Source organism: Ovis canadensis, chromosome 1 (assembly GCF_042477335.2).
Source record: "Ovis canadensis isolate MfBH-ARS-UI-01 breed Bighorn chromosome 1, ARS-UI_OviCan_v2, whole genome shotgun sequence".
In the NCBI taxonomy this organism is placed as follows: domain Eukaryota; kingdom Metazoa; phylum Chordata; class Mammalia; order Artiodactyla; family Bovidae; genus Ovis; species Ovis canadensis.
The window spans coordinates 75,449,740-75,464,516 of NC_091245.1; the positions used below are offsets into that span (position 1 = coordinate 75,449,740).

At 37.0% G+C, this 14,777-nt stretch overlaps 1 protein-coding gene across 1 annotated transcript in view; it reads right to left on the bottom strand.

Annotated features, from left to right (window-relative positions):
- The window catches only part of DPYD (dihydropyrimidine dehydrogenase), a 931,708-nt gene that overhangs the window by 520,337 nt on the left and 396,594 nt on the right, over positions 1–14,777 (bottom strand). The window contains exon 11 of the mRNA XM_069598442.1: positions 12,933–13,143. Coding sequence (XP_069454543.1) covers positions 12,933–13,143 — 211 coding nt within the window. The remainder of the gene's footprint in view (positions 1–12,932; positions 13,144–14,777) is intronic.

The window sequence follows — 14,777 nt, forward strand, 5'->3', positions numbered from 1 at the left end:
AACTGTCTTGCTGTCCATGTCCTCCTAAAATATTTACCATCTAAAGATCAGCATAATTTTCCTGTTCATAATATGATAGATTCTTCTTGATTGCCAGAAGAAATGCCACATGTCCTCTTTATTCATACTTTTAAGAAACTGTCATCTAAACTATACGTTATAATAGTCTTTATTCATTAATTCAACCAATGAATAACCACTATTCTAGACACTAGGTTATGACAGTGAAAAGATAAATGATATATAATGATACCTACTGAAATGGTATGGATCTAACAGAAGCAGAAGATATTAGGAAGAGGTGGCAAGAATACACAGAAGAACTGTACAAAAAAGATCTTCACGACCCAGATAATCACGATGGTGTGATCACTCACCTAGAGCCAGACATCCTGGAATGTGAAGTCAAGTGGGCCTTAGAAAGCATCACTACAAACAAAGCTAGTGGAGGTGATGGAATTCCAGTTGAGCTATTTCAAGTCCTGAAAGATGATGCTGTGAAAGTGCTGCACTCAATATGCCAGCAAATTAGGAAAACTCAGCAGTGGCCACAGGACTGGAAAAGGTCAGTTTTCATTCCAATCCCAAAGAAAGGCAATGCTCAAACTACCGCACAATTGCACTCATCTCACATGCTAGTAAAGTAATGCTCAAAATTCTCCAAGCCAGGCTTCAGCAATACATGAACTTCCTGATGTTCAAACTGCTTTTAGAGAAGGCAGAGGAACCAGAGATCAAATTGCCAGCATCTGCTGGATCATGGAAAAAGCAAGAGAGAGTTCCAGAAAAACACCTATTTCTGCTTTATTGACTATGCCAAAGCCTTTGACTGTGTGGATCACAATAAACTGAGGGAAATTCTGAGAGAGATGGGAATACCAGACCACCTGACCTGCCTCTTAAGACATCTGTATGCAGGTCAGGAAGCAACAGTTAGAACTAGACATGAAACAACAGACTGGTTCCAAATAGGAAAAGACGTACATCAAGGCTGTATATTGTCACCCTGCTTATTTAACTTCTATGCAGAGTACATCATGAGAAATGCTGGACTGGAAGAAACAGAAGCTGGAATGAAGATTGCTGGGAGAAATCTCAATAACCACAGATGACACCACCCTTATGGCAGAAATTAAAGAGGAGCTAAAAAGCCTCTTGATGAGAGTAAAAGAGGAGAGTGAAAAAGTTGGCTTAAAGCTCAACATTCAAAAAATGAAGATCATGGCATTCGGTCCCATCACTCCATGGGAAATAGATCACTAAAGGAGTAAGTCGGCTTACTTTGCCAACTAAGATCATGGCATTCGGTCCCATCACTCCATGGGAAATAGATGGGGCTCCATTATTTTTCTGGGCTCCAAAATCACTGCAGATGGTGACTGCAGACATGAAATTAAAAGATGCTTATTCCTTGGAAGAAAAGTTATGACCAACCTAGACAACATATTCAAAAGCAGAGACATTACTTTGCCGACTAACGTCCGTCTAGTCAAGGCTATGGTTTTTCCTGTGGTCCTGTATGGACATGAGTGTTGGACTGTGAAGAAGGCTGAGCGCCGAAGAATTGATGCTTTTGAACTGTGGTGTTGGAGAAGACTCTTGAGAGTCCCTTGGACTGCATGGAGATCCAACCAGTCCATTCTGAAGGAGATCAGTCCTGGGATTTCTTCAGAAGGAATGATGCTAAAGCTGAAACTCCAGTACTTTGGCCACCTCATGTGAAGAGTTGACTCATTGAAAAAGATTCTGATGCTGGGAGGGATTGGGGCCAGGAGGAGAAGGGGACGACCGAGGATGAGATGGATGGATGGCATCACGGACTCGATGGACGTGAGTCTGAATGAACTCCTGGAGTTGGTGATGGACAGGGAGGCCTGACGTGCTGCGATTCATGGGGTCGCAAAGAGTCCGACACGACTGAGCGACTGAACTGAACTGAACTGAACTGTCTCTTCTGAATCTGAAACTTCTTAGTTGTAGTCCTATTTCCAGCTGTTGAATGGATTAGCAAATCCAAATGAAACCCATCACCACTTCCCTCAGATCTATTTGTTCTATCTGCTGCACTCATGAGTTCTTCGGGCACTATATGGATATATCTGACTATATCTAATCAGATCCCATGCTAGATTCTCCACATTCCACCTCTATCAAGCAGACGGCCAAATCATTAATGTCTGTGTAAAAACTACATCTGGATTCTGAATGTTCTTCAATAGTACTATGTCCTTTAACTTAACTTAAGCCTTAAGCAGTAACCATGCAAATTGACAGTTTTTAAACTGGTTTCATCAATACTATTCTGTCTTAATCCAAGGCCATCTTTATCACTATCACTGCCACCTTGGAGAAGCATGTTTATTTCACACTCCTGATGCTCCTTTCATGTACAGAGACAAATATTGGTATAAATCTTGTGATGTCACTCTGTATCTTACCTATCTTTAAAAAGCTGAAATCAGTAATTATAATTAGCAGATATGAAAGAAGAAATTAGGCATTTGTGGCATCACCAATGCAACGTACATGAACTTGGGCAAACTCCAGTAGATGGTGAGGAAGAGGAAGGCATGGCACACTCCAATCCATGGGGCCGCAAAGAGCGACTGGGCGTCTGAACAACACCAGCACACCCTTGCCAAGAGTATAGCTTGACAGCTGCCCAGTTGAGGGTGCCTCCCTTCTTTAATACTAAAAGTCTTCCTGCTTCAGCTTCCCAACAGGGAACCTGCATTGTTGGATCACACCTGTGACTGGTGAGTAACTTACCTACTTCAGGCATCTAATAGCAGGAAACACATTTGTCTTCTGATATGAAGCACCTCAAGGGTGACTTCATGGTTTCCCAACTATTTGAGGAATATTATAAATGGTTCAAACCCAAGCAGAGGGAAGGAAGATCCACCACCTACCAGAATTGCTACATTAACATAAAGATCTCTCCAATATTTAAGCCTCCTCATTTATCAGTTGGGTGTGTATAGGACAAAATTCACAACCCCTTGATTAGCATGTAAGTCTCCTATTTTCACCTAAATCTGTAGACAAATTTCCTCCAATCTTACCGCTATCCACTTCCCACCTTATTTTAACAGGCAGCATGTGCTCCAGCTACACAGAATTTCTCACTAGGGTCTGGTCACCTGAGGTCGTTTATCAGCTTGCACCTTGTGTATGATATTCCGTCTAAAAGAGAAAATCCTTGTTATTCAGTCACTAAGTCGTTTCCAACTCTTTGCAACCCCATGGACTGATGCACACCAGGCTATCCTGTCCTTCACCATCTCCTGGAGCTTGCTCAAACTCATGTCCATTGAGCCGGTGATGCTATCCAACCACCTCGTCCTCTGTTGTCCCCTTCTCCTCCTGCCTTCGATCTTTCCCAGCATCAGGGTCTTTTCTAATGAGTCAACTCTTTGCATCAGGTGGCCAAAGTATTAGAGCTTCAGCTTCAGCATCAGTCCTTCCAATGACTATTCCGGGTTTATTTCCTTTAAGATTGACTAGTTTGATATCCTTGCTGTCTAAGGAACTCTCAAGAGTCTTCTCCTACACCACAGTTCAAAAAGCATCAATTCTTTGACGATCAACCTTCTTTATGGCCCAAAGCTCACATTCATACATGACTACTGGAAAAAATATAGCTTTGACTAAATGGACCTTTGTTGACAAAGTGATGTCTCTACTTTCTAATACACTGTCTAGGTTTGTCATGGCTTTTCTTCCAAGGAGCAAGCATCTTTTAATTTCACGGCTGCAGTTAGCATGTGCAGTGATTTTGGAGCCCAAGAAAATAATGTCTGTCACTCTTTCCATTGTCTCCCCATCTATTTGCCATGAAGTGATAGGACTAGATGCCATGATCTTTGTTTTTCTGAATGTTGAGTTTTAAGGCAGCTTTTTTACTCTCCTCTTTCACTTTCATCAAGAGGCTCTTTAGTTCCTCTTTGCTTTCTGCCATAGGGTGGTATCATAGCATATCTGAGGTTATTGATATTTCTTCCAGCAATCTTGATTCCAGTTTGTGCTTCATCCAGCCCGCCATTTTGCATGATGTACTCTGCATATAAGTTAATAAGCAGGGTGACAATATACAGCCTTGATGTACTCCTTTCCCAATTTAGGACCAGTCTGTTGTTCCATGTCCGATTCTAACTTGTGCTTCTTAACCTGCATACAGGTTTCTCAGGAGGCAGATAAGGTGGTCTGGTATTCCCACCTCTTGAAGAATTTTCCACCATTTCTTTTGATTCACAGAGTCAAAGGCTTTAGTATAGTCAATGAAGCACTCAATGAGTAGAAGTCAATATTCAATGAAGCAGAAGTAGAAATTTTTCTGGAATTCTCTTGCTTTTTCTATAATCTAACAGATGTTGGGAATTTGAACACTGGTTCCTCTGCCTTTTCTAAATCCAGCTTGAACATCTGCAAGTTCTTGGTTCATGTTGAAGCCTATCTTGGAGAATTTTGAGCACTACTTTGCTAGCATGTGAGATGAGTGCAATTGTGTGGTAGTTTGAACATTCTTTGGTGTTGTCTTTCTTTGGGATTGAAATGAAAACTGACCTTTTCCAGTCCTGAGGCCATTGCTGAATTTTCCGAATTTGCTGACATATTGAGTGCAGCGCATTCACAGCATCATCTTTTCAGGCTTGAGCTTGAGAAACTCCTCCTCAAGCCCTACAACCCAGAACAAATATCACTTCAGATGACCACATTATGCTACAGTACGTGTATTATTTACTTGCCTGTTTCTCTCATTAGCCTATATGAATCCCTGAAAGGCAAAGACTCCCTTTTACTCATATTCGTATTCTTAGTGCCTGGACAGTCCCTATAACATATTTGGGTGTTAAGAAGTTATTCACTGAATGAAAAATAATGAGAGAATAAATAATAGAAATCATAAAATAAAAAGTTTGGGACATAAAAATGAAATATTCAGACCTCCATGTATAATGATGAGAAAGAACATGCATGAAATAAGTAGGATGATAACTTTCTAAAAACATGCTATTTTTTTAATATAGCTTTTAAAAATGACTGCAAAATGACTACTTAATCTAACAATGTGGTGCTGAGCAAGTTGCATAATCTCCCCCTGGCTCTCTCCCTTCCACCCCCATTCCACCTGGAAACTCCTACACATCACTCAGCCTTCAATTTACAACCCACTTCCTCCAGGAAGCTTCTCTGAACCTTCAGATTGTTCTCTCTCTGCTTCCCAGGGACTCTAAACTTCTCTCAGCACAATTTATTATGAATGTGAGTCTTGCCTGGTTAAACTGCTTTCCTAGATGCCAAGTTTGCATCTTCCTGTTCTCCACTTTATCCCGAGAACACACTCAGTGTCTGGAACAGCAGGCCATCAGAAACTATTGGCTAAACAGATAAACTTGTGAAATTAGGAGTCTGGAGTATATCTCTTAAGTCCCTTCTAGCAGTCTTCCTGGTGGCTCAATGGTAAAGAATCTGCCTGCAATCCATCTCTGGCTTGAGAAGACCCCCTAGAAAAGGAAAGGGCAACTCACTCCATTATTCTTGCCTGGAAAATCCCATGGACAGAGGAGCTCTGTGGGGTTGCAAAAGAGTCAGACAAGACTTAGACACTAAACAAAAGCAGTAAGTCCCTTCCACAACATTTGTGAATGTAAGTAAGGAAAACAACAGTGCTAGTAGCTATATTGTCATGTATGCCTACTACTTTATTTTTCAATTCTATTTATCCATTCCTAGTCATATTAATCATTAGTGAGGCCCTTCCTCTAACATTTCTGCCATCAGTCAAAAAGTTCTCCTAGCTAGCATTAAAGTACAATATTCCTTAATCTGTAATTTGAAACTATATTGTAAACATTTCTGTTTATAAAAATGTATACACTAGGGAAAATTTGATCAACTATGACACATTCTCAACTTGGTATTTCATTCCATCCCTCTCCTCTTTATTTTTGGTAAGGCAGAAAAGGAATTCTGAAAGTTAAAAGCCATAAAAAGTAGACAGTTATTCAAAGAAAAGTTTGATGAATTTCTAAGTGCCATCAGTGGCTTCTGAAGGAGCTGTTTTATTGTTTGAAAGATGAAACATGCTTGTTAAAAAGGGTGGGTTATTAAAATGCCCTAGTGTTCCCACTTCCATTAGCGAAGTAGCATATAAATAACATTTTAATAAGAAAAAAAGCAAATTAAACATACTGATGCCATGTCTTTTCAAGCACAGATAACTATGACTATTGGGCACTTGACTCATGTACTACTCAATTTAAAATATTTTTCTAGGTTTTTCCCAACACCTAAAATAATGGAGGGAAATGGGCCCTTTTGAAAAAATTCCTGAATATCTGCATTGTCATGGATTCATGCACACTATTTCTTAAATACCTAGCCTTTCCAAGCTCTGGCTGAGGCCAGAATAAGGCAAATTAACCTATGGACTGCTGCTTTCTTCAGAGTGACAGCAAGTGAATCAAACTATACTTGAAGCTACAACTGGCAGAATCTTTTATTTACTTTTCATGAGGTTTTGAAAACACTTTCTGAGGGCCTTCTAATAAGAGGAGCTGGTAAATCATTTTATAGCCTCCCCACCATCCTGCCAGCCCCTCCCCACAACCTACCTCCTCAAAAAAATAACACTTCCTTATGGAACTAATTGCTATTAATGCTATGAAGGCAGCTGTTTTCTGAGGGGTGCATTAAAGGTTCAGAAAGTGCTGGGCTTTGTATTTCCTTGTTGTCTCTAGTGAGATGAGCAGGAAGAAAATGTAGCCTCTGGGTGAAGTACACAAACTCCTTTCCTAGAAGCACTACACACTCATGCTATGCCGGAGAGCTCAGTCACCTCGTCACTTGCAAGCTTGAGCAGGCTGTGCAGCGTTTTCCTGAGTGGGTATTACTGCCGCCATTCATCCTATCTTCTTCTGAAAACAAAGGTTTTTAATCTCAGTTATCTAATTCCATAATTTTCGAGTGCTTAAAGGCTCCAGTTTAGCAACATCAACAGTGCTCCTCTCTTTCCTTTTTCACATAAAAATGAGCAATCATACAAAACAAAAATTTGCCCCAGACTTTACCTTGAATGTTCAAGAGGAGAAAACAAAGACTTTAAACATATCCTCTGCTCTTTAAATATCTGATTTATGGAAAACCCCAAATACAGATTTCTACCTACTAAAATTTGTTGAAAGAAAATTCCTCTCAATGGTATAAAAATCATCAGAATTGGTAATAAAACATTTTGAAAACATATGCTACAGTTACAAACTGTGTAATTTTTTTCTGCAAAGTAAAAATAATGAAATAAAGAAAACATTTTCTCATTTAAAAATTCATAATTTGTAAGGGCATTTGTTTTACTCACTTACAAAGAAATGTAGACAGAGCCTGCAAGGCCCCAGATGAAGTCCTAATTCTCAATGCTTTTATTCCTAGATAAGATTCATACCATCATAAGGGTGTACTATAACTCAACTATAACTCAATTTAATTATCAAAGTGTGATTTTGTTACACAAGGATAGTAACATCTACAATGTAAGAGATGCTCACTATGTGCTAGACATGTATCTAAGTGCCTTACATATATTATTAATTTATCTATTCTTAACACCAGAAGGTAGATACTATAATTTTCCTTCTTAAAAGATCAAGACCATGAAGTACAAAGAGACTAAGGGAGCCAGATTTCCAGCTGGGCAGCCTGGCTCCAGAGCCCCTGCTCTAAGCTGCTACACCAGACGGACTCTAATTAGTGTCATATTTATTGGATTATAAAGAATTCAACAATTTATGCCAAAACAAGGGAAAAATCAATAGCAAAGAAAAAACAGAATTACTTTTCTAACATTTATGTTTTCTAAGAAAAATAAACCCCACAGCAGGAAAAAATATAACAACTAGGTATAATAAAACTGGAAAAGACTCTGAGGCTGGGAAAGATTGAAGGCAAAAGGAGAAGAGCGTGGCAGAGAATGAAGTGGTTAGATAGCATCACCGACTCAATGGACATGAAACTGAGCAAACTCTAGGAGACAGTGAAGGACAGAGGAGCTGGGCATGCGGCAGCCCATGAGATTGCAAAGAGTTGGACACAACAGAGTCACAAGTGACTGAGCAACAACAAATAAAGTAAAATTTTAACAAGAATCAAGTCAAATCAAACACACAAATATAATCTAAGCACCTATCATGGCTATTATTGGGATTACAATGTACTGTAAAGATACATTCTCTGTCCTTTGGGGGTTTACAGTCTAACTCGAAAATAAATTGTGACAGGTTCTGAAACATCAAAGCATATGGGTCTTTTCAAAGTAGATATTTCAAAGGAATGAGAGGATGACTTGGTGCAGTGTGTGAAAGAGGCACCGAGGTCATGGCATAGTTGCAAGTGCCTTCCTTCAGTTGTCGAAAAGCAGACAAAATATTATCTATACCTCCTAGGAATGTGCAAACAAGGACATATGTTATCATCTCCCCTGAAAAAATGAAACTGTGAGGTCAGTAAAAATGGCAACAGATTCTCCTTATCAATTCCAAACTAACAGTAGAGATTTGTACATTTTTTTCATAACTGGTAGTTTGGTTTAAAGCAGAAAGAAAAGGGAATAAAATAAGGAAAAAAGTATCTTAAACTTGACACTGTCCTAACAAAAAGAGGGAAAATTCAACTCCAAACACTGATGTTGGTGTTTAACAGAAGAAAAGACTTCTTACATTATGAAACATATGCTTTTACAATAAATAAATACATGTTTTAAAATTTCCAGTGAAGAGCAATATTTGTGGAGTAGAAATGCTAGTTAGAGGTAACCTGTGCTTAATTTACTGACAGCCTTTAAAATCAGACTTGAATACTAAAATCCAAATTAAATATGATTTGGGATCTCACATTCTTAGAGGAAATGGATGAGAATTTTGAAAAGGTGGAACCACCTTGAGTTTTTCATAGGAAAGATATTAAATAAGGCTAAGAATTTATCATCCCAATCAAATTAGAAATTGGACACCAAACTACCTTTAGAATTTGTAACAGTAGTTAATGAAGGATTCAATTAAATTGTGCTTATAATAAGCACACATAAATTTCATGCACAGGGATGTGGAATGTGTAGTCTTTTGTGCTTATTTTCTACTCACTGCTATAATCCAAAAAAAAAAAAAAGAGAGAGAGAGAGAGAAATAAAACAGAATTAAGTAAAATAATGATGATTACTTATAATTGTCATAAGCCTTGGAAAGAATGAAATAATTAGCATCTGTAATCTAAGGATATTATACAAATTTGTTTTATAAATTTGACACATTTTTCTTTTCCATAAGCTATTGAGGCAGTTACTATTTTTATGACATGAAATAAATATTAGAGATACATTGGGTGCTTAATACTAAAGCTATTTTACATTCTCCATTGTGAAACACAGAAATTAAGGGACTTACAAACTGATGTTGTATATAAGAAAAAATTAGACAAATAATTTCCTTCAAATTTCCCAATTTAGTTTACCTTTACCAACACCTATTATTGATTTAATTGAGACACTACAATTTCATTTCACTATTTTCACTTAAAATATTATTGTAATCAGATAATGTGGAGAGAATAAATTATCACTGTACTGTCAAGTTTATTTCATTCCTTTAATTCTTCAGCATATATTTACATAATACATTCACCAAGGACTTTCCAAATTAACCACTATGGAATCCACCCTGTACTAGATACTAGGAGGAACAGTTCAATAGGGAATACTGGAAAGTAAAGCTAGGCACATAGTACATAAAATCATTTGCTGAAGTTCTCAGCCAGTCAGAAGGAGTTTCATCCTCTTGTATAGGGTAACACTGGTGACTTTAATGAAAAGCAAAATTGGAATTAGATATCTGAATCTGGGATATCATTTTTGAACTTTAGTGAGAAGAGAACTATTGTACCATTTCCAATAATAGCAAACTTGAAAGGCAATCAGTCTTAGGGCAATCTGACGAGGTGATCCTTATTTTGTGCATATCTCTCTAAATGTATTCTAAACTTTATAAAACAAACTTTTTGTTTGAAGGTCTGCCTCCAGCCCCAGTCTGTGAAATTTTTAAGTTCAAGAAATGCCTCATTCATCTTTGTACCCTCCAGAATACATTTCGGTACCTGGCATTCACTAGAAACTCACTAAATGCTTGTTACATGCATGAGCATAAACAGAGGATGAAATATGTTCTGAGAAATGAAGAGCAGAGAAAGAGACTTTAGAGTCATTTTATACAGAAGTGCAATAGTGCTTATTGTAAGTCTGGCTACCACTTGCCACATAGAAGTTGTCTGTTAAATATTCTTAAAAGGAATTAATGTATGTATGGATAAATGAATGAATGAGTTCACTGAAGAAATAAATATATTAAGAAAAGAGAAAATGGGCAAAGTCTGAACTTTTTAGAGGAAGAAAACAATCAGTGACAGTGGAAAAGGAACAGTTAAAAGAAAAAGCAAAAAAAAATGGAGTGTCATAAACAATAATATGTTACAGTTTCAATTCCAAAGCACTTTCACATTACTTCGTTTTAATTCTGATAACCATCCTGAGAGGTAGAAAGAGTATGTATTATTATCCATGTTTTGTTACAGAGGAAGAAGCTGAGGCTCAGAAAGGTTAAGTGACGTGGAAGAGTTTTTCAAACAGAAAGAAATATTTGACACTGTCAAATGCAGAAAATAGAATAAGGAGTGGAAAGATTACACTGAGTTTTGTGTGCAGTTCACTGGAGTTTGTGCAAAGAGAGCTTGCGAAGGAGCGAAGAAGAAGGGTAGAAAAGCAGATTGATGATTTAAGAAAGACGTTATATATATTGAAATATATCATACCACGTATGCAATAATCACAAAAACATCACACATAAATCACATCACAGGAGTACGAGATAGGATAAGATTCAGGGCAGAAGAGACATGAACAGCTTCTCTTCTTACCCAAACTGACTTCCTACAGTTTGATTTTCACTCTATCTGATAACATGTGCACATGAAAGTTTTCTTTGAAATTATTGTTTCAAGATTTTAAATACCACTTGGGTAAGATCTTCTTGATCAACTTTTCACAAATGATGTTTCTCTATACCACTTTTTAAATGTTTTCCGTTCAAAAAACAGTATTAAATATATTTAGAAAGCAGTAGAGATGTGAATGCTATTTAATATTGCAGCTCTTCCAGCTCCCCTCTAGCTGGAAAGTAGCTCTCATTAATGTCAACGTTGAAGGTCCTCGTAAAGCAAGTAGTTCTATTTGAGGAAAATTTTCTCAAGCAGTTTGTTTTTCAAGTCAGGAGGAGGGGAAAAAAAGGGGAAAGGGAAGGTCTAATCATTTTTCCTTGATTTCTCTAATGTGTATGGGGTGAAACATATAAAGCACTGGAAGAAACATACACAAGTAAATTTTGGAACAAAATTCACAAATTTTTAGATGATTTAGTCAAATAAACACAAGTAAATCAGATTTTCTTTTCTTCTACTCAACATTTTAAATACTAAGTTAAATCTTTCACTCTTTAGACACATACCAACATAAGCTTTAGGAAGCTGTATTCTGTGATTTTCTGAGTCACATCTACTTAAGTTTGCTAGGGAAAAGATATATTTTTCTTAATATTAGAGTTGTCAGTAATGGAACATAAATTTAAGTGGTAAGATAAATTGTTTTTTGATTGACAAAAATCAACAGAATTGCAAGTTAAGTGATTCAAATTTTTACTCAGTTTTCAGTCACATACAGAGCAGTAAGAACATTATGATCTTTTTTTAGATAACAGAATACAGTTTATATGTTGCTCTCTTTTTCCTTCCTGAACTCATCAATGAATAACAAAGCACACTGTGACTATATCTGCATATCACATAAATGTCTAGATGAAAAGTGACAAATTCAGGCCATCATCCAACTATTTGAAAACATTTATCTTGATGACATTAAACATCTGGATGTTTCCAAATACCAAGATGTTTGATGTCCTGCAGATAAAATATCCTGATGAGTGGTTAAACATTTTACTTATCTATTGAATAAAAATGCACATTTGCAAGCATTATCTTTTTCTGTTTCAGACACAAAATGTAATTTTAGCATGGATATAGTAGGAAGCTATAGGAATCATCAGGTTTACTTACTGTTTTTCCTAATGAATCTTGAAATTAGAGAAACATCTTTATTTTCTTTTCAGTCAATAAAATAGATGCCATTTTGACGGTGTGCAGTAAAAAGTAAAAGATTTGCAAACTGAAGGGTACAGAGGAACCTAAGCCTTTATGTAAAGTTGCCCACAGAAACACTGTGTGCGAGGAAAACAACGCAAACTAGTCTTAGTTGATTGACTTCTTATTCAGTTGGAATGTTATATATTTCTTCATCTCATATCTTGTTCAAAGCATTTTGTTCTTAGCATGTCCATTTATGCCACTTAGATGAAATGACAGAAGTTCAGACTTCCTAATTTGACAATTTTGCTATTTCTAGTGATAATTCAGTATGCAAATAATAGTAAACTTGAATTCTATTTTTGACTATTCATTAGATCTTACTTTGCTTGAATCACTGAAGATTGGCTATTACAAGTTCTCTGTCACAATTTCCTACTCTAGGTCTAATTGAAGAAAAAGCTGATTTTTATAGAGGAAACAAAGCAAACATTGTTACAAAGCAGGATATGTATTTTGACTATAAGCTTAAAAGAAAGATTAATGTTGTTTTCAATTCCCAGTACTTTAAAAATAATTTTGTATAAGTATTAAATACCATTTTTTAAGTCTTACAAATCAAGATTTCTTGCATTCCATACTAGAAGAAGGAAATGAATGTTCAAGTGAAAAACAATTCCCTGAAAGCTGGAAACCATTATGGCAGTAAAATAACAGACAATTGCATAACACATTTCAGCTCCCAAGCACTCTACCTTTAGGATCACTCAGAACTGAGCCAAAGGCACTGATGACCACATCGGCTTTCAGACAGACTATCTGATCTTCATCTTCATTCCATTTTCCAGTTTCATCTTGCTCTGTCCGAATAAATTGCATGGCAACAATTCTCCCACCTTTTACTATAACCTTCCGTGGAGACAAGAAAGGCAAAAATTCACATTTTTCTTCTCTAGCAAGCTCCATCTAAAATGAAACAGAACAGAGAAAAACTTGAAAATGTTTCTTCTTGATTTAATATTGATTTTTAATTCAATTATTCATGCTAAAGCTTATAATGTTTAAATCAACATGAAGTTTTTTCTTTCTCCAGAGCTGAGATTCAGTTATCAGCTGTTCATATTTTGTAAATCACTGACACAGGAAGCCTTGGATTGAAGCTGTCATGTGGAATTTTATAGATCATGGTGAGCGTGCGTGCATGCTAAGTCACTTCAGTCATGTCTGACTCTGTGCTACGCTATGGACTTTTGCTCTCCAGGTTCCTCTGTCCATGAGATTCTCTAGGCAAGAATAATGGAGTGAGTTGCCATGCCCTCCTCCAGGAGATCTTCCAGACCCAGAGATTGAACCTGGGTCTCTTGTCTCCTGAACTGGCAGGTGAGTTCTTTACCACTAGCGCCATCTGGGAAGTCCAGATCATGACATCACAAGCTGTTTCTGAAGTTTTAGGTAGTACATGCCCTGTGGCCGGCAGTGTGTGAGGTTTCTCGCTATAATAGCGTGGTCTCCTTATGCTTTATATTTCTGTAGGTTAAGTTCTCTTTTTAATCATCCCTTTTATGAAAATAAATTCTGATTATTACCAGGTTGCATATATCTAAACTAGAAAAAAAGTCCATAAAGTGGGTGAGCAAGTCTCTGGAAGTAACTGATTGGAGTGGTAGGAAAGAGAAAAGATTAGAGAAATTCTGTAGAACAAAGAAATAAGCAATATTTATTTTTACTTTTGGAAAAAAAAAATGAAGATTTCAAGAAAGAGAAACAAACATGTTCCTCTTGACAAATTCCCAGTTATTCCACCTATCTGACATAATTTATTCTGCCATAAAATTGGACACCCTAGTTTTTGTTTTTGTGCCCATAATGGGATATCTATTAATATAGAATATTAAAGATTTATTTATTCACTTCTTTTCCCACTTACTGTTTTGGGGGCCAGGCCTTTGTTAATGTGATCCTAACCAGTATGTTGACTAGTCTTTTCAGGAAATGTAAAAACATCCCACAGAAGAGGTTGTGAGTGTGTCTAGTCTCATTCTTTCCCTACCGGATGGAAGAAAGGTAGATTCTCAGTTGACAAGTGAGGTTGAGAAAGTTGAATGTGTAAGGCTTCTAACCAGGAATTATCTGGTCTACAACAAAATGAAAACACTGAGACAGAAAGTAGCTTTCTCACTGTTACGATGAAGCCATGGACCCATCTCTCAGCACTCCATCCACAAGTGGTGGTTCCATCTTTGCAGTACATCAGAATCACCTTAGAGGACCTGATAAAACCCTGCACAGGCTTACCCCTAGTTCTGTAGGACTGAATGAGGCCTGAGGATTTGCATTTCTAACAAATTGCTAGGTGATGCTTTGCTGCTGTTCCATAAGTGACACTTTGTGAACCACGTCATTTTAGACTATTGATCTATGCCATGAATTGTCAGTGAGATTAGTATCACCCATAAGGGAGTGAATTTTTTTTCCTCAGAGAAGAAAAATTCTTACAGAACATAATAGCATAGAGTCGTGGCATATAAACAGATATATAGAATATTTATGGTATGAAAATTACAATGTCATAAAAATCTAAAATTATCTAAAGCAACTCC